Genomic DNA, 24,775 nt, shown 5'->3' with positions numbered 1-24,775 from the left:
AGCTCACAAAAAAAAAAAAAAAGACTGCCTTTGGCATACGTTCGTCTCCCATACGGGATACGTGCCCTGTCCAGCGTAACTGACGGACCATAAGAAGTCCCTCTATACTATACCTTACTGGTAAAAATATAAAACGCCTTTATTGGTTCAATTGTACTAGCTGTTTGTAAGCGACAAACCAACGACCAACTAACAAGGAGAGGGGGTGTCGAAAAAAAAAGTTTTATTTTCAGTTTAACTTATCTGAATATTAGTATAATTACATGTTTAAAAATTAAAATATATTAAGTAGGAGATGTCATTTTATCTTCTAATAAGACCTTGTCAACTGTAGTCTGCTTTTTGCGAGGCGCGTATGCACAATATGGGTCAAAACGTTTTGAAGAAAACATTTTAAAACATGTCCGCTATTGAGATTCTTCTGCATTTTTTGTCTCAGAATAGTCGAATTTCTTCCGTATATTGCAATTTATTATAGTGACGACTTATGTGTGAAAAAAAAATCCTTGATAGAGACGTCTTTACACGAAGAATATTTGTTTTTTTTATTATGATGAATAGTGCGCTCTGAAAGAAAGCACATCGATATTAGCTTTTTAAAAAAATATCTCTTCTTACTAAGAGAAAAAGGTTAGAATACGCTTAGCGCCGAGTCATGCCCAGAATTAAACCACTTGCCGACTTGAGCAAAAACCTGCCGCATCTTTAATTCTATCTCCATTAAGAAATTTTTACAATGCTTAAAATGTATGTAGGCAACATTATTTTGGAAAAAGTATTGCCCATAGGCCTATTATATGTTGCAAAGTATTTGTTTTATGTAAAAATTAAACTTAAAGTGTTTTATTTGATAAATTGTATTAAACCTTATAACTTAATTTTGCTATTACATAATTTCATAACATCGAACCGAGCCGAACCCGAACTTTAGACCTGAGCGAACCGAACCGAACCCGAACTATACTCGTCATCAAACCGAACCGAACTCGAACTTAAATCTGACCGAACCGAACCGAACCCGAACTTTAAAAGTTGGGTTCGATTCCCATCTCTACTTAAAATACTGCCGATGTGAGCGTGTGGTAAAATATTGACAAGACTTTTTCGCTTACACTAAAGGAGGGCATTTTTCTTAGTAGCCGAAATTTGTGTTGTCCTTTTTACAATACCTTTATTCAAATCAGAACTTCGTGGAAGCTGGAGGGTGGGTTGAGAGTGGAACCTGGGGACACGTTTCAAAAACGGCTCTAACGATTTTCCTAGCAATTTAACAGTTGGTGGATATAGCTGAGAAAAGAATTACAAGCTACAAGAATTACTAACTCTAGTTTGACCGTTATAATTTTTCAAAGTAAAAAAAAAAAAATTTAATTTGGCTATAACATCATGACGTAGTCAGCCGTAGTAGTAGCGATAACAGAGTTGTTTATTAAATTTAAAGTTGCTTTCAGTTTATTGATAAAATATGACCGGCGACAAGCTGTATCCAAAGAAAGCAGCCTTTTCCAACTGGAGTCCACTACTCTGAGATCTTCATTGAAGATGTAATATATTACTTCATTGATAATGTCGTCTAACAAAAATACTTTTTTTTTTCCTATGTTGTCCCTCAAAAGAACTAAATATTTAGACTCGAATTGTTGCAATAAAAATACTATATACTTTTTAAAAATGTATATATTTGTCCCTTTGCTTTATAGTTCAAATTTGGAATCAGCTTTTTTTTCTTTTTGTGATATTCGTTTATTCATTTACCAAGGCCACAAAACTCCTGTCATCACCCCTTCACATCCACTCGGAAAAAAATTCTGTGACTCTCTACGATCATTAGCATACTGAGACTTCCTGCTGCGCAGAGCTGGTAGCGCGCACCATCGAAAACGTGAAAGACACTCGTCATTTCCTGCTAATAGAAGCAATAAGGAGAAGGGAATTGACGTCAGCCGGAAGTGACAATATCTTTTTCTCCCCAGAATGCCCTTAGCTAAAAACCATTGAGCGTGTATCGAGGCTTTTTCCCAACCGAGTGACATGGCGGAACTCAAAGATTTGCATAAAAGAATCCAGAAGAGAGCCAAAGGCCTTTGTCCCGAGGTCTTGATCTCTACCGAGGGTCTAATTATCCGAAAATAATGCCATCAATGGCTAAAAAAAAAATCGCGCCTCACTGCCAGTTTAGTGCGATGTCTGACAAATAACGTCAAAACATTTTTCAATGTTTTTTCATCCTCTCTCCAATAAATGGGCAGACGTGAGTAGAAAGATACCAAAAATAAATCTTAATTAGAATCGTCAGTGAAAATATCCAATACAAGATACTTTTTTAGTCTCAAGTCTTCTAGGGCCTTTTATAGGAAAAAAATCTAATTGAAAATCGCCACTGAAACTATTAACTAAAAGTATCTTTTAAATAAAGTCTTGTTTTTATACATAGAGATTTCTATGTCCTTAGTCTTGTAGTGCCTGTTAATATATAAAATCCTGATTGAAAATCACCACTAAAAATATTCAGAGAGAATTTATATGTCAGTGCCTACTAAAATAGCGAATCAATATTTGAATTGGTATCATGGGATGTTTTTTATAGGATAGTTTAATTTTATAAGAAAAAAAAACAAGGTTACAAAGACAGTTTGTGAAGAGACACAAAATCAAAATCGGCCCCCGAAGTGATTCACACAGGCAGATAAAAAGGCAGGTTTCAATATTTTCAGAAAGAACATCAGAATGAAAATTCTATCATACACAAATGACAGAGAAGAATGGAGAAAGAAGGTTGACGAATCTTGTGTGATGCCCCAGCAATCCACAGACCAAAGAATATGTGAAAGTGAATGTACTGTTAGATGTGAACCTGGCCTAACTAATGTCTTATAATCACTAGCGGATCCAGAACTTTGGACTGGGGGGGGGGGCGATTTTTTTCCAAACCCTAACCCTAACGCCCAGTAAACCCTAACCCTACGCATAAACGTGCGTACAGCACATACACACACACACACACACACATATATATATATTTATATATATATATATATTTAAGAATAAAAAAGCAGCATTTCTCAACCTTCGGTGAAAAACAAAACAACTTGGGCAGGGCTTTAAGGTTCTCTTGTGGAGTTCGGGGCGCAGCCCCGACGCCAAAAGAGTTTTCTTGCTTTTTTCACTACAAAAACGTATTCTCCTGACATCTACAGCTCATTATTCGTCAATGGAGTTCAGGGCGGAGCCCCGACGCCAAAAGCGTTTTTTTGCATTATTCACTGCAGAAACGTATTCTTCTGACATCTACAGCTCATTATTCATCAATGGAGTTCGGGGCGAAGCCACGACGCCAAAAGCGTTTTCTTGCATTCTTCACTGCAGAAAAGCATTCTCCTGACCTAAAGCTCATTATTCATACTATTAAAAAAGGCCCTTTCGAATAACGTTGTACTTGAAAAATTATTTAATATGAATTTATAGGCCCATAATACATTGCAAATAAAACCGATTTGTTCCTTGAAAAGATCGGATACCCCACGTATTTAGATTTTTGCTTTGAGGATCGCCGCCGAAAAAAAAAATTTTTCGATAAATAGTATTCAAGAAAACTGTAGTATGAATTATGAGTTATAGTTCCAAAATTTTTAGCTAGAAAAATATCAGATTGAGTAAAGGTCGGGAAAAGGCGACTATAAAAAAATTATTTGAGTTTAGAACTCATCTCAATCATGACTCTTATACTGAAAAATTTCGTTTGAATTCTAACTTTTCCAATGCAAAGTCTTTCTTAAAATACTTATGATAAATTCATGTGAAATTACAAAAAACTCTGTCTGGAAATGGGAGGGGCGGTAGAGTGAAAACGATTAATCCTCGCTCCTTTAATAATTTCTGCTAAAGATTGCATTTGGCATTAAAGAATAGGGGTGGGGCGACTCGATATAAGAATTTAATTTATAGTATATATAAATTATATTAATGACAGATTTTTTTTAATTTGTAATTTCTTAACTATAATACAAAAAGTATTGATTTGTTCGATTGGGGAAACACCTGGTACAACCCTTTTTCATTTAAATTTACTAATGATACAATTTGAGATTAGAGTGTGGTACGACATAATATACAATAGGTCACATATCAATACGTAGTTTATATTATATAGATATTCAACTAATTTTATTCACAAACTATGATTCTCCACAAAAATAGGACCGCCCCCCCCCCCCCAGCACTCAGAGGGCTAGAGTGGGGATGGCAGTACATGCAATCGCCCCCCCTCACCCCACCGAATCGGCCAAAATACCATGATTTCTCCATAAAAACGGACCGCCCCCCCCCCACTCAAAGGTTTTAGGTGGGAAGGGCAGTAGAGGTATTCGTCCCCCTCCCCCCCCCCCCCCCCCCCCAAATCGGCAAACAGGGAACGACATAATAAAAAGATCGGTTAAAATATCAATAACAAGTTTTAATGATATAGATATTTAATTGATTTTGTTAGCAAGCTGTGATTTCTACAAATAAATTTGACCGCCCCCCCACTCGAAAGTGTTGGGGGGGGGGGCGGGATTGATACCATCGCCCCTCCCGACCCCACCAAATCAGCCAACATACTAGAAGGGGGGGGGGCGAAATAATTTAAAAATAGGTTGAAATATATATAATTAATATATATTTTTAACATAATTAATAAATTCGAATACAAATCGTGTGAATTTTATTCTAAAGTTCGTCCGCCCCCCCCCCCTTCGGCCGAGTGGGGGGGGGCGATCGCCCCTACCCCCCCCCCCCCTGGATCCGCCAGTGCTTATAATGAATATATAATTGCTCTAATTGTTTTGTAAAGGGACAATCTCTTATTTCTCAAGAATATAGAAAAATGAATTTCCCGTAAAAAAAAAAAATTCCAATAGTTCAGTGTTATGTAAATTGTATGTAGTGCTGCGGTACACGCGATAATATGAAAAACTAATTGCTAATTGTTGTTTTAAATTATGTCCAACTTATATGCATATTAAATAGATTTTTTCTATTACAAAAAATAAACATTCTTTTGTGTAAATTTAGTAGTTAGTATAACAGACATTACTTCACTTAACAATACAAATGTAAAAAAAAAAAATTGACAAGAAATCTGAAACCATTTGCATAAATGTGTTAAAAATATGGTAAATCATTACCTCCCCCGCTAAGGAGCCTCCAGTGTTTGTTACTATTAATAGTGAATAGTTGTAAAAGTATATTTTTATGAAAAAATTTCTTGCATAAGTGATTTAAGAAAATAGATTTTTCGCTTTCAGAAAAGAAAAAAAGTAGCCGTTGCATCAGAACTTTGAATGGTCTAAAATATTATGATGTCGGATTTTCAATATCTTTTCTAGTTTACGAGATTTAAACGGGACGGACGGAAGGACGGACAGATGGAAAGACGGACAGACATTCCGCACAAAACTAATAGCGTCTTTTCCCCTTTCGGGGGCCGCTAAAAAAGCGAAGATTCGGAGTTTGAAGAGTCTTAGTAATAAGAATAATTTGTGAAGATCGAAGTCTTAATTATCTATATACAAAAAAAAAAACACAATGTGGACCATTAAAATTGAAATTCTTTCACTAAAATGTTCCAGCCAACAATTGTAGTAGATTAAGAAATACTTCTTTAAAAATACATAACAATTAATAACTTGCATATCCCAATTTATTTTCCAATCCACAGAAAGAGTTCTAAAGACTTAAAATGACTTTGTTGGCCAATTTCTCGGGCGTCTGTCATTTTAACTTAACAAAAGTAAGACAAGAAGACTAGGAAACGACAATTGAATGCAGAAACAAAAATTACAAGTTTTTTTTTACTTCCGGATAAAAGAAGCCTGTGTGTTATCCTGACATTTCTTTGTCATTTCGAGATGATTGTATTTTTTTTTTGGAGGGGGGGGGGGGGCGGGGGGGGGGAGAGGGAATATTTTGAACATGGGAGGATGGAGATGAGTGACTGAGTGGTAAAATGCTTGGCTTCCAAACCGAGGGGTCTCGGATTCCAATCCTGGTGAAGACTAGAGTTTATAATTTCGAGATATTTAGGGCTTCTCTGTCCACCCGGTTCTAATGGGTACCTGACTTGAGTTGAGGAAAAGTCAAGGCCATTGGTCGTTGAGCTGGCCACGTGACACCCTGCTCGTTAACCGAAACAGAAACAGATGACCTTGACATCATCTAACCTTAAGATGGCAAGATCTGAGTGAACTTCAATTTACTTAGTAAATTCATAACTTGCAAAAACTAAGTGCAGGTCAATGCATAATAAAACATTGACACTTCAAGTATGCACGCACTACCTTATTTGATAGTCACGTCTTTAAAATAAATACACTGTGCCTCCACCATTACTGGGAAACCTAGAAAATTAGAAATTCTAGTATCGGATTTCTATCGGATTTCTATTTACTCTGTGAGAACCTAAAATCAGGGCCGGCCTTAACAAATGCGGGGCCCTATGCGAAAAGGATTGCGCGGGCCCATTCTGGGTAGGGATAAGGGTAATAATAAAAAATTAAGATTTTGTATTAGAAAATAAATTCGTCTTTGTATTAAATTTATATTAAATGAAGCTGACATTACCGTTTGTTTTGTTGTTTTTTTTGTTTTTTTTTTGCTTAGGATTGACGTTTACCATATTGAAAGGCAACTCCAAGTGATACTTTTTGTCTATTTTTAAGGTTATTTTTTATAACTTCAGGAGATTTCCATGACTTTTTCGTATATTTTGCAATTACAGGAGATTTCCATGAGGCCATGGAAAATCAGGAGGCCATTGGAACCCTGTTATATATATAGAATGGTTTAATTTAATAATTTACACCTAGAATTAGCGCGGGGCTTATGAAAGTGCGGGGCCCACCGCAGCCGCATTGTCTAAATTGTATCATTTTACAGGTGGACGATTTCGATTGGTAAAAATGTGACTAGACCTTCTAGACCCTCTCTTAGAGCCTGGCCTCCTTCAATAACGGGGACTCGCCTTACAACTGACGTTTGTTTTCAGAATAAATAACTATTGGGCTCAATGTCAAGTGAAACAGTTATTTAAGAATACTAGAAGCAGCAGCCCTGTTACTAAGAAAAGGTCGTAAAAGACATCAAGTTTGTTTTGAGACACTATTATTGTCGACATCACCATAAACTTCTAGAAAAGCTAAAAATAAAACATTAAAGCCAAAGAGAACTAAAAATAAACTAAGACTTTACAGTAATCCCAATCTGGATATTTTATTTCAATTCGTTCTATTTCACCCTGAATGAATGAGTGCTCGTATTTATAATAAGATGTTGAGTTAGTCATGTTGAACTATCGAACTTTCTGAAAAGGATTTGAATTGACTGAAATTCAAATGTATGAGCTAAACAATTGATGCAATGGACGGTATAATACTGGCCAAAACGTCAATCCTTGTGTACTAGTGTCACAGGCCTTTTGGGATCGGCCAAAGGATGCAGGACCCTTAAGGTAATGTACATTTTAAAATGGAGGCACAACTTGGACTATATATATACACAATATTTTGGTTAGTTATTGGTTCTCATCAGTAGGTTTCTGTCACCACACACACATACGCACACGCACACAAACACACACCCACACACACACATGTTCTCCCCTAGCTCCTATGTTATTATTGTTTTTTTTTTATTATAACATTTAATTAGAGAAAAAATTATGAACACAAAAAAAAACACAACGTTTCTAGAACAGTCTAGACACATGGCGAGAACATTAAACTCAAGACAACAGCTGCAGTCATTCATCTCCATTACTTGAGGCCCGACTCTGACCTAAATGATGACGTTTTGATTCCGCTAGATTTACTTTGCGCAACAATTCAATTTTGTAATCAGTGTCCTGGAAAATGTTTGAAAATTTATTGCCAATTTTTTTTTTGTTTTGTATTAGAAGTTATGCTCTAGTGTCCGGTTAAAAGATTTGACGAATATAAAAGTGTCTAAATGTTTTTTATTGACAGTTATCAAGAAACATGGCAACTCTGGACTTCTATAACTTTAATTAGTCTAAATTGATGAGTCTATCTTTTTTTGTAGTTCAATGACATTGGACATAGGAGCTCTGGTAAAATAAACTAAAAATGTTGTTTTGCTTCGTGGGTGTAAAAAATTAACATGAGACGCTGGTCTTGTGTCATACCTCAACCTAGCGACAAATGAAAATCAATACTTCTTATAAAAATGCTTGCCTTCAGGTATAGGCGTATTAAGAGGGGGGGAGCAAGGGGGCACGAGGCTCCGGGCGCCACCCTCAGTGGGGCGCCACACGCAGAGTAGCGCCCAAAAAAAGTAAAATTATTGGATATATTTTAGTTAGGCTATCCATTTATAGGTTATTTGTATTATGTTATTATTAAGTACTTTTTATTTTATAAGCCCTATTATTTTCTATGTGATGTTCATGAAAAATTGGGGGGGGGGGGGACCCATAAAGTTTTTTTTTGCCCCGGGCCCACGTTTAGCTCATCACGCCTCTGCCTTCAGGAGTTTTCATTCAGACCTACTTCTATAGATCATTAATTAGACTGAACAATTTCTCGGCCTATTTGTATAAACTATTAGGTCTATTCTGACATGTTTTCGATTGTTCTTTGATTTTTTTTTTTTCATCTTGGGTTGTTTTTTTTTTTAATCATCACATCAGGAACAAATAATTAAAAACTATTTTGGTTTACTTAGTTTTCGCAGATCCCACTTTTTCTTTATATAAAACTCTATCAAATTACTTTAGTCATTACAATGTTTCGTTCCTCTTCTTTTCCTTTGTAATTTATTCTCAATTTGACTGTAAAGAAAAGATAACTTGACGCTTTTATTTTCTCCCCCTGGGGAAAACGAGTGGATGCAGTTACAGAGAGATGGGGAGAGTTGGGGAGGAGTTTTAAAAATAATAGGAGAGGGGGGCATGAGATGGACGAAAAAGTGGCGGGAAATTGGTTGACTCCTGTGACGTCTGAGATTCGAAGTGCTAAAGGACATATTGAATGTTTGATGGGCGAGGCGAACCGGAAGTCGTCGGGATCTCCCGGAATAAACGGGTTAACGGCGCTCGCGTCTGCCCCAGACGAGTTTGATCGTTTCAAAAAAAGATAACTCTGATGGCCTTTTCGTGTTTCTTGAAGATCGTCTGCTAATTATACCGCCATATCTCTTGAACAGACTGGATGCAGGGAGCGGACAATATTGCTGGCGATAAAGACCCGCAGGCTCCTTTAGGGTTAGAATCAGTCAAAAGAGAATTATATTTTATTAACAACAGATTTGCTGGAAGGAAAGGGGGAAACAGTGGGGTAGGACTTCAGTTTGACTTTGTACTTGTTGATTCAAAGGACTAGAGTTTGAAGATACATTCTAACATCACTGTGGATTCAAAACACGTGGGCTTTCTTTACTCAAAAAGTACATGTCTATTTTTAAAACAAAATAAGTCAAGTCCTGAAATATTTTTTCATACATTTCTGAAGATAAGCTTTTGTTATGTGTAGGCCTACAATAGTAAATAATTGTATCTTATGTCGGGAAGGGGGGGGGTGATTGCTGAGTGGTAAATCCCTTGGTTTCCGAACCAAAGGTCTTGAATTCGAATCTCGGTGAAGACTGGGAGCTTGAATTTCGGGTCCACTCAACTATAATAGTTACATGACATTAGTAGGGGAAAGTAAAGGCGATAAGTCGTTTCGCTTGCCACGTTCACCGTCGGTCATAGAAACAGATGACCCTTACATATATTAGCCCTATAGATTGTAAAATCCTAAAGGGGTACTTTACTTGTTGTTTCTATATTTTACGACAGTCAGTGCTTGTGTTTTATATTTTCTGTTCAAATAATGAAGAACAGAAAAAAGAAAATTTAAATAACAAACTAAAAAATACAGTTTATCGATTCATCAACACTAGAATTTTTATTATCATTAGCATTTTTATCATTAGCATTATTATCATTGTTAAATTCAAACACACAAAAAACATTTTATTTCAAACATATACTAGTTTAAATTATTTCAAGTCAACATACACCAAAATCAACCTTAAAAAGATATCTTTTGAAATATACAGTAAATTAAGAATGTTTTTAAAAAATAGTTATATTGAAATATAACTCGAAGAACTTTATGGATTTATAATTGTCAAATATTTTTCATGAGAAATTCGCATGCATGTATATACAAGTACGTACACCTAATTTACCTCTAAAGGAAGCATCTTTCAGTTCTTGTAAGCTAGATCTGAAATTGTACTTAGTGTTGTCTTAAGAAATGGAACATAAGATTATGTCTTACTATGGGTTAGCAGATCTTTGGCAAAAGATGCATTTTTAACTTTACTATTGAGAATCAGGGAATCTGGGAATTATATATCAACTAATTAGGTCACATATGTTGAATCCGTTGACATTATCTGCTAAAATTAATCTACATTCAAAGTCTTTATTCAAACATGTCAACGCGTTGAAGTTGTGAACACAAAGATGCACATAGGCAACTCTAGTGTCAAGAGTGTGTCTTGTAGATGCACATAGGCAACTCTAGTGTCAAGAGTGTGTCTTGTAGATGCACACCTTGTAGATGCACATAGGCAACTCTAGTGTCAAGAGTGTGTCTTGTAGATGCACATAGGCGACTCTAGTGTCAAGAGTGTGTCTTGTAGATGCGCTACTAATTGTGTGCCTTGAGGAGAAACGGGCTTCATCATTTTTCAATATATTTACATCATTTATTTTAATTTTGTGAATTAGTTTAAATTAAATCTTATAAAATAATTAGTAAAGATGTTTCTTTAACAACAACAAGAAGTGACAATGTCACACTCAAAATATTTCATTTTACTCCTGATATTGACAAATGAAATTGCGCATTGGTTTGTTTGTGAGAATCCTTTGTAAAAGAGTAGTGGGGGACATGCAGTGGATAATTGGTAATGCGCTTCGCTTCCACCCAGCGTCCCGGGTTCAAATCTTGATGAAGACTGGAATTTTTTAATTTCGGGATCTTTTAGGCGCCTCTGAGTTCACCCAGCTCCAATGAGTACCCGACATTTGGAGAAACGTTGAGGGGGTTGGTCGTTGTGACCCCTCGTTAACGTTGGACCACAGAGACACAAATAACCTTTACAGCATCTGTTCTATACATAGAGTTTCTTAAATACCTGTATTCTCTATTCTTTCTATTTTTTCTTTTAAAAAGTAAAGTTCCCCTTTCAGACCTTACGATCTATGGGGAGAAGGATGTAAAGATCATCTGTTTCTGTGGCCCACGGTTAACGAGGATGACATGTCGCAAGCACAACGACCAACCACATTAACTTTTCCCTAACCAATGTCAGGTACACATTAGAGCAGGGTGTCATGTGGCCAGCACAACGACCAACCGCCTTTACTGTTCCCTAACCAATGTCAGGTACACATTAGAGCAGGGTGTCATGTGGCCAGCACAACGACCAACCGCCTTTACTGTTCCCTAACCAATGTCAGGTACACATTAGAGCAGGGTGTCATGTGGCCAGCACAACGACCAACCGCCTTTACTGTTCCCTAATCAATGTCAGGTACACATTAGAGCAGGGTGTCATGTGGCCAGCACAACGACCAACCTCCTTTACTGTTCCCTAACCAATGTCAGGTACACATTGGAGCAGGGTGTCATGTGGCCAGCACAACGACCAACCACATTAACTTTTCCCTAACCAATGTCAGGTACACATTAGAACTGGGTAAACTCAGAAGCGCAATGAAAATCCCGAAATTGAAAATCCCAGTTTTCAACAGGGTTCGAACCTGGGACCCCTCGGTTCGGAAGCCAATCGCTTGACCACTCAGCCATTGCGTCTCATTTTTTTTTATTTTACATAACAATGTTGAGTAGGAGGTTGAGAAACTGCTTCAGTTGTGACCCTGGACTAACTTTTGTTTGTTTTATAACCACACGTGAAGGTGATGTAATAAACTGGTGAATGTGTTCTGAACCACACGTGAAGGTGATGTAATAAACTGGTGAATGTGTTCTGAACCACACGTGAAGGTGATGTAATAAACTGGTGAATGTGTTCTGAACCACACGTGAAGGTGATGTAAACCACACGTGAAGATTTAGTTTCGCACACGCACTGACCTAAATATGTCACATACGTTTACAACGTTCAAACTATTAATAGAAAATGTAGGCCTACTTCCTTTTCTCCAAGGAATACATTCGTTCTTTTCCCTAATTATTTTCAACACTGTATTTCAAAGAATATTTCTTTTTATTCCATGCCTACATTACCATACTGAAACACACACAACACAGATTGCCTGCTAAACAACACTCACGTTATTTCCAATACAGGTTTATACACATTGTTGATATAACTTTCATAAAACATACTCATTTTATGTACAAATTAATACAGGATTTGACTTTATATTATTTTTTTCTTGTTTAATTACATATTTTGGAATTCACTAAAACAATTAAATACACATTCAAGTATATATCTGCTACAAAATGTGCATATAAGCTTCAGTGACTATTGCACATAATAGTACACCTATTTTAAAGAACATTATAAAATACATCGACCTATTAGACTGTATAGTTGGAAATTGATTATTGTTCAATCAAAAACAAAGTGTGTTTTAGTTCTAGTCAATATTTAGAAAGATAATCTAGTTCTTACCACGATATAGTCTGTTTCTCTAACAAATAAAAACAAACAATTCCATGTTTTCTATCAGTGAGAAGCTTCGTAACGGACCACTTGGCAGCTAATGTTGTTGTTTTTTTCTCTGTGTTGCGTGTGACAAATTAAATAAGTCCCGTCTGCAGATTTATTGGAGGAAAGAACTATGCGCACAAACCCGTAAAATAAATTAACGATATTAAGAGAACAATAGCGTGCCATTTATTTATCAAGAAACTATTCAGAGCACATCATTCAGCAAGACCTTCAGAGCACACCATTCAGCAAGACATTCAGAGCACACCATTCAGCAAGACATTCAGGGTACACCATTCAGCAAGACATTCAGGGTACACCATTCAGCAAGACATTCAGGGTACACCATTCAGCAAGACATTCAGGGTACACCATTCAGCAAGACATTCAGGGTACACCATAAGTCCAACTCGAATTACTCATCCTTATGAAAATGTTGGCTATTACGTAACGACTAAAGAACCTCGGCACTACTACTAAGCTGAGACCAAAGCGACTGATAACAAAGCGAAGAAATGAGGTCCTTCTTTCTGATGGCGATGAGGAGGAATGGAGAGAGGCGAGTGAATGTTATTATGATCGTCTTGAAAATTCAGAGAATAAGATGAAAGCGCGGGAAAGAGACGGATACTTTTTTCATGATTTCCATCGCTACTATGATGAAACATGTCATTTGGGAAAATATAATTAATAAATAAGTTTTTTTGTAAAATTCGAATTTTTTTTTATTATGTTACTCTACCGGGAGGGAAGGGGGAGGGGTATTGAGTTTTGTTACGATTTATTTCAAGGGGGTTAAGGGTGGGGTAAAAAGGTGATTTATTGGCGTTACGTAATATACTAACCTTTTCTTTTAGCACACGAGATTATTTGTAATCTAGGGGGGGGGGGGGGGAAAGTCGAATTCAGAGTTTTGTCTATAATCTACTTGAAACAATTTTACTGTAACTGCTGAGTCTCTCAGTCCTTCCTATGCTTCTATGTACGGCCCTCTGGTTTGGAATATAGGAAATTAGACTAACACAGGCTGGGTGGATCTAGGATTTTCTCCCTCCCCCCTTTTTTTTAAACTTTACTTCTGTCTGCGCGGAGAATGGCAAACTAAGTAGGTCGAAGCTAGAACTTAGATCTTAGATCTTTAGACTTGAAGATAAGCCTTATTATTAACTTTACCTAGAAGTAGATGTCTCTCCTACGAAACTAATAAGCCTAATAATAATATTGATGATAATAATAAGAAGAATAACAAAAACGGGACACAGTGTCTGTGAGATCTCTGGTACAAGACTGTCATCTTTTGAAAATTGTTGATAGAATATATTGAACATCTGCTTACTGTAAACCTTCAACCTATTTAGTGTCTCTTGGTATTTCCTACAAGAAAACGTTATCTTGGTCAGAGGTACTTTTCATAAGTACACGTAATTGCAGGGGCGTCCTACCTAAGAATATTCCATTGTTTGGGGACCCGGGGGGGAGGGGGCTTGACCTCTTTGGGAGCCCCTGCATTTTGCGTAACATTAAATTAACACTCATTTGGGGGATTTCCTAATTCTCCCCCTCCCCCCCCCCCCTACCCTAGCCACGCAGCTGAGTATATGTTTTTGTGTTCAGTTTCTCACGCTATCTCTAACCAGAGAGTGTAACAATGAATTGCCTAAAGTGTCCATTCTTACCATGATTATAGAACTAATAGAAATCTATGTATATACAGAGAGTAGAAGGATACGAACTAAGATCCTATTGCACATGTACTCAGTAGACTCAACTAGAAGTCTCAGATTGATTGCAGCATTGTAGTGGGGGATGGTGTTGTGTATTACGTCATCAAATACTGATTAGAAAGAATACTTTACAGAAGTGATACGCCTCCACCTGTAACGTCCTATTACAGACGTCTTATATGATTGTAATGTACTTCAAAGTAGTTACAAGATATTGATTTTAAGGAAGATAAAAAATTACCATCCATTGTTGTTGCACTATGTATATAATCTAAAAATTCATTATACAGGATTTTCTCTCTCCTAATAATGAACTAAAAGCATAAACGATGAAATGGCTCTCAATCTTTGAATAATGGTATTACGTGGTACAGTCAATACATTGATCCAAAGTTCATGCTTGTAAAGGGCTCACATTTAAGAAGATGCCTACTGGCTCATGGACAATAAGCTGAGAACGACCACTACTATGAAATCAGACTCCAAAAATGCTTATATCTACTCAAGTACATTGCTACGATTGGGGCGCGGCTTGTCAAAGAAACGTTTACACACCCTTCCATAGCATTAATTTCAATATACATAAATTAGATTATATAACGCATTCAATATTTGAATAAATATTGTCTAACATACATTTGCTCAAAACAAAAAATATAATAATTTCTCCAGTATGTTAATATTTGATTTTTGAAAATCTCAATAATATTTTATTTGTAGGTAAAAGAATTGGACCTACTGCCATCACAGTAAACACAATAATCTTATTACAATCCAGTCTTATGTGTAAGATTGTTTGAAATTGTTCTACTGTTTACAACTAGTTAGTGTACAGCGTAGCCATTAGCAACATGATACTGCTGTGGGTCAACAATGACACTGGTGTATCCGGCTTGTGGGATGCCAGTATACGGACGTTGGGTCTGCAGGGCCGTTGTTTGATACATTGAACCCTGCGTGTAGTTGTCATAGCTGCAAGCGCCTTTGAAGCAGCTGTTGTAGTCGGCGACGGAAGCGGACATAGCCTTGTCGTGCATCATCCGCATGTCGTAATACTTGTTGGCGGTGGTGGATATGTCGTAAAGTTTTTTGGAAGTCACACTGTCGGGAGAGGAGATCTCGTAGAGGTTCTTAGCCGTGTGGTGGGCGGCGGACATCTCGTAGAGTTTGTTGGACGCCGACGAGGTGGTATCGTAGAGTTTGCCGACGGACGAGGTGGTATCGTAGAGTTTGCCGACGGACGAAGACATTGACATGTCGTACATTTTGCTTGGGTTCATGGAGGACATGTCAAAGTAGTGCTTCGTTGTGCTGACATCCGGCGAGGACATGTCGTAGGTCTTACCGTTGGCGAGCCCGCCCGAAGTCAGAGCATCGCCGTTGGACGAGGCGGCGCTGCCAGCCATGGGCATGTCCATGCTGTGGGTTAGAGGTGTGGTCAGCGGCAAGAGGTCGCCGGGCATGGGCGTCTTGTCCTGGCCGCTTGTGTTGTGATGCGGCTGGAGGTGCTGTCCAGTGTGGTGACCTGAAAGCTGACCTCCGCCGTGCTGTTGATGGTGGTGGTGATGATGATGCACTGTTGCCGAAGACGGAATCGAGGACGTTGTAGTGGATGATATGGACGAGGAAGACGATGTGGATGAGGAAGATTCCGCGCTAGAGGAAGGCGCGTGCTGAACAAAAGACAATGTGTTGGACAGTGGGACTGACGAAGTGCTTGAGGAGCTGCTACTGTTGGCATTGCTGCTGTTGTTTTTGGCGCTGTAATCTGGGGAAGAGGTAAACGTCCTCTCCGTAGAGTTGTAGGTAGAGGTAGCATTAGAGTGACGGCGGATGACGGATTGGGGTATGCAAGATTCCCTGTGCGGGGGAGAGACTGTGGATACTGTCCTTGACCCGGTTACCTCTGCTGAAGTTTTGACAAGCGTGTCTTCTTTTATGCTTCCGTTAGAAGTCATATCATAGGTATTAACTCCACTGCCTCCGCTATTAGCACCACTGATTGTGCTGTTGCCGTTCGAAACGTCTGACAATTGATTGAGTGAATGCTGGGATTTAGAAGAATAGTGGTGCTTCTGGTGGTGCTTCTGGTGATGCTTCTGGTGCTGATGACGCTGTTTTTCCGTGAACTCTTCGCTCCCGACATCTACCTCAGAGGCGGAAGACTCTGACCTGTTGCTGAAGGGAGCTGGGTAGTGCGAGGTGTTGTAGGAGTGGGCGTCACTGGAGCTGCTACGCGGGCAGTTAACGATCCCACTTCCTAAAGCAGACGAGGACACCCCTCCCATGTCCATACTGGGGGCGGTTCTAAAATCATACTGTGAGTGGGTGTGTGCCAGACCGTTTTGGTTCGGATCTTGGCACGAGTCTGACAAGTGGGTGAGTCTAGAAGTTGTGGCCGCTGCTGCACTTTGAATGGCAGCGTTGGACGAAAGATAGCCCGGATACGCCGCTGGATCTCGGGCAGGGTAATAACGCTCCTCGTAGGACCGGTAAGGGCTGTGGTTCTCTAAGTATCTCTGGTGGGCTGAAGGTTGATAGGGCGAGTAAACACATGCCGCATCTCGGTACATGGTCATACCTGGATGTGGATACGGCGTAGAATATAGAGCGCTGTACCGGTCCACACCCATAGCTTCCGGTGTTGGAGGATACATCATGTTTGGATACGGCTGGATAGGGACGGAAGGTACCTCCGGAGCTGGGTAATCCATCGGGGTCTTTTCCACAGAAAATTCAGTGGAGTACTCGGGGGTCTCGGCAGCCATTTGGGGGTAAGGAGATCGACGAGATTTATTTCTGGCCGGTCTGCTCTTGCCCCCGGATGCCCCTGAGCTAGTTGCCGTGGAGCTGCTTGCCGTGGAGGTGCTGCTATTGCCACTCTTCATGGCCGAGTAAGGCGATAGTTCCTTGGCTGACATGGTCTGTTCTATCTGAATCTGGACATCTTTGTTAAGCACCTCACTGAAGGAAACATTTAAAAAATAAAGAAAGTTATAGTTAAGCATAACATCATTATAATACAAATACTTAGAAAATAGAAAATTTGATAAATCATAGAGAATCAAAATATAAACACATCAACATAATAGAGAGTATCTGGAGTAGTGAACAATAAAAATACAAAATAAAATTAGAGCGTTAAAATACTATTTTTAGAAATATAAAATCTAGACGTGGAGAAAAAATTAATAATAAGCAAAAATGATAATAATAAAATAATGGGACGAAACTAGTTTGGCGACCATATATATCTAACCAATCAGAGCCCTGACAGATATATCCAACTAATCAAAGAGACCTGAGGGGTATATATTAAATCAATAAAAGAGAACCGAGAGATATATCCAACCAATCAAAGAGCCCCGAGAGATATATCCAACCAATCAAAGAGCCCTGAGAGATATATCCAACCAATCAAAGAGCCCTGAGAGATATATACAACCAATCAAAGAGCCCCGAGAGATATATCCAACCAATCAAAGAGCCCCGAGAGATATATATAACCAATCAAAGAGCCCTGAAAGATATATCCAACCAATCAAAGAGCCCTGAAAGATATATCCAACCAATCAAAGAGCCCTGAGAAATATATCCAACCAATCAAAGAGCCCTGAGAGATATATCCAACCAATCAAAGAGGCCTGAGAGATATATCCAACCAATCAAAGAGCCCCGAGAGATATATCCAACCAATCAAAGAGCCCCGAGAGATATATATAACCAATCAAAGAGCCCTGAAAGATATATCCAACCAATCAAAGAGCCCTGAGAGATATATCCAACCAATCAAAGAGCCCTCAGAGATATGGCCTAAATTATGAAACTGAAGGGGTGAACAAATTGAAGGTTCATAATAAAGTAACTCATACCATTCGTCAGTACTCTCACAATGCCCCAGACCGTCTACTACATAAGATCGCGACATCCCCCGCTACAAATTGAAGTGTAACGCTCATGTATATTGAATTTTTTAGAATTTATCAACACTATTTTCTCTAACAATGATATGATGACGATGTTGAAGAACATCTCTCCAAGACCTTCAGAACATTGAAGAAATAACAAGAGAGGAAAAAAAAGGTTTTAGTTCAAAGCATCTTTGTGTAGAGTAATGGATACCATCACTTTCAGATGGATCACAAATTGAATTGAGTCCTCTGATTACGCCTTGTGTATTCTGTTACTTTATCCAACGTCCAGTACCCATGCGTCAGCGATGGTCATAATGACACGCTATTATTCGGAATTTTCTTTTCACGTTGAGTCGCGGAGAACCGGGAAGCACCGCTCGCTCCCAAAACAACACAGCCCCGCCCCTTTTTTTATTATAATTTTTTTTATTTCCAAAAGTTTTGAGGAAATATTCAAGACAAGCTGCTGACAAGCACGAAGGCAAACATCGGACATGTAAAGTTACACCATCTCGCGAGATTTCACGAGATTCCCTACAGATAAAATGGAGGCTCGCGGAGGATTGTGGGGGTATTTGTACGCAGGAAGTCCATTCGAATCTGCCTTAATGAATTACAAAACAACTAGGACCCCCTATGTAATTGGATGTAATAAAAACATTAGAAAGAATGAAAGCATAAAGGAGGGGGAGGGTGTCAAAGTACAGTGGGGGAAGGGTATGAAGGAGGTGTTTGAGAGAATGAAGACCTTAAGATGCTTTAGTCACAGAGATATGGGGGGAAAATGTTCGTTTTTCTTTGTGGTCACCCTGATTGAATTGATGGTATTTGGTGGTATTTGTCGACTCTGTGTCTGTGCTATGGAAAGAGAAAATTGAGCATTGCTTTTCCCTGGAGTTTAAACACATTTTCTTTAGTCTCATTTTGGTTCCAAGAAATAGCGTCACGTGTGAACGAGAGAGAAACGTTCTATAGCGTCCAATCTCAGCGCATCAAACTCCATGAGCCCAATCCAGTGGCTTTATTCGGATCCAGCTTGTCAGAAACATTGGTATCCACAGCTTCATATCTTATTGAAATATTTATTTATGAGGATAGATGTGTGAAAAAATTGGTGAGACTTTTTTAACTTAAGCTTACCAATGTGAAAGGAGATCCATTCCTTTAGATTTTAGAGGCGCCTTTTTTTCCCCTCCAATATTTGGAGAACGATTGAACTAGATGTGTATATATATATAGATAGAAATAGATATCGATATATATATAGAGAGAGAGATAGATAGATAGATAGATAGATAGATAGATAGATAGATAGATAGATAGATAGATAGATAGATAGATAGATAGATAGATAGATAGATAGATAGATAGATAGATAGATAGATAGATAGATAGATAGATAGATAGATAGATAGATTCTGCTAAAAAAATACTTACAGATACAGAAACGGATTTAACTTAATGATAAAAACAAACAGACCAATGTGAAATAAATCTGCTCTCAATTAAAGTGGCTTCTCATCTTAGTATTAACTTTTAGGGTTAGGGTTAGCTTGTTTTAGGGTTAGGGTTAGGGTTAGCTTGTTTTATACAACAAATATCGAGAACATGTTTTATAAGCACCATAGCCAGTCAGAACTCATTTACTTAGTGGTACAGGCTCTTAGTTTGTTCTGTTGACATTGTTTTCCTATTTTGTATTTGTAGAGTTGACAATAGTAGACGTATACTCAGAAAGACACAAAGATAAAGGCACATTCCTCGTTCCATATGCTAGAACGAATTTGTACAAATACTCCTTCTTCCCTGGTGTTATTAGAGCATGGAATGGGTATGCCTGAGCGAGCCAGGAAAACCAGTGACTTGGCAGAATTTAAGTCATTGGTTAATATGCATGACTAAATACATGACGCGTAGGACGTAATCATCTTCTTTTTTTGAACTAACGTCTGTAATATATAAGATAAGATTCATTAGTCAGCGAAGCAACCAACTTTAATTTCCACAATACATGGGAAGTACCATTTAAGTCAGTGCAACACTTTATTCCAGACTCAGTCTCATAAATCCTTATCTCTACACGAGGCACGTGTATTCGGGTATTTGGGTATGGAACTCACCTCAAGACGTAATTGACGCTGACGATGCAGTGCGGTCGGCTTGACCGACTGTTGTGGACAATGGTGGCGTAGCTCTGCATCCAAACCCAGCCCCCGTCTTTGGCCATGAAGCGATAATACCTGGTGGTCACCTGACCTTTGAGCAACACTGAAAAGAAAAAACGTAAGACAACCCATTAGCATCACTAGTCACTTTCAATTTGGTGATCTTCAAAAATGTCATTTAATTTACACAAAAATTAGCCCTAAAAGTTCCCATTGATTGATTGATCGATTGAATGAATGATTGATCGATCGATTGATTATCCGAAAATTGAAAAACAAAATTAACGCCATGACCCTTACTGTTCAATGAAAGTGACCCAGTTATAATAATTCTCCGAGCTCTAAAGGTGTTTGGTACGCGCTACGCTTTATTTCAGGCCACCGATGGATACTTTACTGACTTGAAGTTCCACAAACATGACCAAAACTACACAATTTTCTAGTATAATTATATATAGATCTGTACAATATAGTTACAGGTAAAAAGATATTTAGCTATGTTTTAATGTTTACTTTGTTCTTACAAATGCTGTATTTGAATATATAAATTTTATTGTTTTTTTTTTTACACGTTACAAATGGAATAGTGACTTTTCCTTTGGAAAAGATTCAATATTATCCTAATTACATCAATAGTTTCTCATTTATTTAGTGTTAGAGGCTCTTATTTTGTTTTGTTGACATATTGGACAATGTTTTGCTATTTAGTATTTGCAGAGCTTACAATGGTCGACGAACTACGAGAGCATTAATTAGTCAGCGAAGCTACCAACTTTAATTTCCACAATTTATGGGAAGTACCATTTAAGTCAGTGCAACACTTTATTCCAGATTCAGTCTCATAAATCTTAATCTTTACCATTGTTTATAAGTGACAAGTACTGTTTAGACAGTGGACCTCTTGCAGACGTCACTTTATCTCTATGTAAAAGAACCCTCACCCTTCCCAGGATAAGGAATTTAGTATTACAGATGTACATTTCCTAATTTAAAAGCCCTCTTTTCTTAGAGATACGGACGGACTCCTGGCCATATGTTTTGTTCGAGCGTTTTCCTGCCAAAAGTAAAATATTTTCCTATGACAGATCAACGGTGTATTGGACATTTTCCTATGACAGATCAACGGTGTATTGGACATTTTCCTATGACAGATCAACGGTGTATTGGACATTTTCCTATGACAGATCAACGGTGTATTGGACATTTTCCTATGACAGATCAACGGTGTATTGGACATTTTCCTATGACAGATCAACGGTGTATTGGACATTTTCCTATGACAGATCAACGGTGTATTGGACAGTTCATACAAGGCGATAAACAGCTCGCTTTTTGATGTATCTAGTATACACACACACAAAAAATGGTGAACTTTGTTTTTTAAAAGGTATATAATAGATTTTACCCTACAAAATAAAATGTTCTTTTCCGTTTGTTGTACAAAATAATCTCAATACGGAGGAGCATTAGACAATCTGTGACATAAATCTTGTTGAAAAAGAAACGGGTACTAGCTAGTGGGAATAAGGTCAACGGCCACGCTTGGAGGTAATGTTCAAATTATAGCTTAATATTTTTTAGTTGGCAACAATAAAATAAAATTTAGCGTCCTTGACATTGTTCAGCTTTTCGTGAAAATCTTCAATAATCATCCTTTCTTAAGATACTTCTATGTAGTCGTCTAATTTCTCCAAAATTTCACCTACATACCAAAAATGTTCACATTTCTATGTCTTTATATTTAATTTGTCCAAAAATTGAATACAAACTGTCTCCTATACAGAGGCAACTGTTCTGGGGACTATCAAGGAAATAAAAAAAAATACTTCTACTGCTATCACAGAGTAAATATTGTATGAAATACAGTGACCGGCCGCTTCACTTCGCATTGGCTGGTCAATCGCTGACCAGAGCAAACACATTTCTCTGGTGAAGGTCAACGCTCGGGCTCAAGTGCCGGTTCAAATCATTAGTGTCACGTGACGGTATGCAAATCTGACCGGGAGTGACCACAGTGTTTGTGATAAACGCTAGGATGGGACCGCGGCTGTTGGCTCACATGTCCAGCAAGTTGTGTCTTGGTCTAGGACTTCCCGCCAGACGTAGGCCTACTGAGGTTTTTACTCTAGCCAAGAGATTGTCATGGGCGATGTTCTGTTTGGGTTGTTGTTATATCATTTTTTAGTGAGACAGTTTGTGACAGTTATGATTGTATAAGGAGGGATAAAATAGTTGTCAAGAGATATTTCAGGACTCATAAAAGTATTAAATGATGACACACAAGGAGTGAGAGAGAGTGAGAAACTGTAAGAGAGAGAGAGTGCATGAGAGAGAGGGTGAGATTTATGATATATTGCGAGAGATAGAGGATGAAAGAGAGACTGGAAAAAGAGAGTTTAAGAAAGAGAGTGAGAGAGAGTGTATGAGATCAAGATAGGTATGATAGATTGCGAGAGAGAGAGAGAGAGAAGAAGTGAGATAGAGAAGAGGTGAGAGAGAGTGTGTGAGAGAGTGAGAGTGTATGAGACAGAGAGAGGTATGATAGATTGCGAGAGAGAGAGAGAGAACGTGTGAGAGAGAGAGAGTGTATGAGACAAAGAAAGGTATGATTGATTGCGAGATAGAGCTGAGAGAGAGTGAGAGAGAGAGAGAGAGAGAGAGAGTGTGTATGAGACAGAGAGATGTATAATAGATTGCGAGAGAGAGAGAGTGTGTATGAGACAGAGAGATGTATAATAGATTGCGAGAGAGAGAGAGAGAGCGTATGTTAGAAAGGTGGGAGGGAATGGACGGAGGCAGAGAGATCATGGCATGCGTACATAGCTCACGCATGAGAACGTGCTGACGGTGACAGGTACTCACGTGTGTGATGGGCGTATCTCATATGGAGGATATCACAGGCGTGGATGTAGTGGTAAAGCGTCTTCTCGATCAGATCCTGGGGCTCGTAACCCGTCAGCGCCGCAACCCTGTGATGAAAGGCAATCAGAGGGGGGTCAACACTAATCTTTCGATTCCCTCACACACACACACACACACAAGCAAACGATTAAACTGATCATTGTGATGATGGCTACCTAATACCAAATGATAGATTGGAGTTTGAAAAAAAACGAATTGAACGAAACAGATAGTGTTCTAGAGAGAGAGAGGATTTTACTATTTCAACGCAACCAAGTATCTAGGTCCTTTATTGATTTGATAAAACTATATTGTCTGAATGTCAGACTTTCTGTAGTCTTCTCTTGTTTGCTTTTAAAAAGGTGTAAAAAAAAAAGTAAGTCACAAAAGGATTCGAACCCACTGAAGCCTACAACCAACGCCTCGATTCAGTTACTATCTATTATGATAGCAGAAATAAAAACATGTATATCCTCAATCAGTCATATACTTGTATTGTATAAGAGAAGCAAACAAGAATTTGTTTGATCAATCAGTCACGTGAATTCGTGTTGCTTTTTTTTAAGACCTTAAGCATCTGGAGTATCTTTTTCTATTTTTTGGGAATAACCGCTATTAGTTTCATGTGGTCCGTCCGTCCGTCCCGTTTAGATCTCAGAAACTAGAAAAGAAAAGAAAAATCCGACATCATTATATTTTAGACCTTTCAAAGTTCTGATGCAATTGCTACTTTTTTTTTGCTTTCCCGAAAGTGAACCATTTAATTTTTTAATTTATCTATTCATAAAAAATAGACCACTTTTAAATGAAAAACTTCAGAGGAGGTAAGTTTTTAGAAAAGGTCATAGACTTCTCCATCGCCAACACAATCTTCATTCATAGATTCGCGCATAGGGTGAAAAATTTGCATCCAAGGTCACAATGGAAAAAAGTATCAATGGCCTGTTATGATCTAATTCATTGACTGAAATACTGATTTAATGTTTTTTTGTTTTTTTTTATTTTTTTATATTTTTTATACGAACTTCATTTTACTTGTAGTTTAAAAAAAGGACTTTTTAATAGTATCACATTAAAAAGCGGATCGGACTTAGACAGCACAATGTACACTATTACCACACTAATCCTAATCATATTATTCTAGTAGTTTTACCACTTCAAGTTATGTTATACCCTTGTTGGTGTTCTTGGACATTATTAATCGTGAGAGATTCGTTTCTAGCCCAGTTTAGTTCTCTTTGTTTGACTGTCTACAACATGTACATCAACTATTTGTTGCTTCAACATCTCTTGACTATTGCTGAATGTGTTCTTTGTATTGCACAAAACAAATTTGGTT

General features: G+C 38.1%; 1 protein-coding gene across 3 annotated transcripts in view; it reads right to left on the bottom strand.

The window, feature by feature from the left end:
* Positions 1 to 9,926: 9,926 nt before the first annotated feature.
* Positions 9,927 to 24,775, bottom strand: part of LOC106077633 (single-minded homolog 1-like) — a 98,341-nt gene continuing 83,492 nt past the window's right edge. For 2 of the 3 annotated variants that reach the window (XM_013238380.2, XM_013238373.2), the window contains exons 10-12: positions 23,398 to 23,504; positions 20,491 to 20,638; positions 9,927 to 17,420 (exon numbers count right to left, since the gene is read on the bottom strand). In XM_013238380.2, coding sequence (XP_013093834.2) covers positions 15,281 to 17,420; positions 20,491 to 20,638; positions 23,398 to 23,504 — 2,395 coding nt within the window. In that variant the 3' untranslated portion in view covers positions 9,927 to 15,280. The remainder of the gene's footprint in view (positions 17,421 to 20,490; positions 20,639 to 23,397; positions 23,505 to 24,775) is intronic. The other variant, XR_008778530.1, reaches the window with a different exon arrangement.

Source organism: Biomphalaria glabrata, chromosome 6, assembly GCF_947242115.1.
Source record: "Biomphalaria glabrata chromosome 6, xgBioGlab47.1, whole genome shotgun sequence".
NCBI lineage: Eukaryota > Metazoa > Mollusca > Gastropoda > Planorbidae > Biomphalaria > Biomphalaria glabrata.
This window is presented reverse-complemented; position numbering and strand designations above follow the sequence as displayed.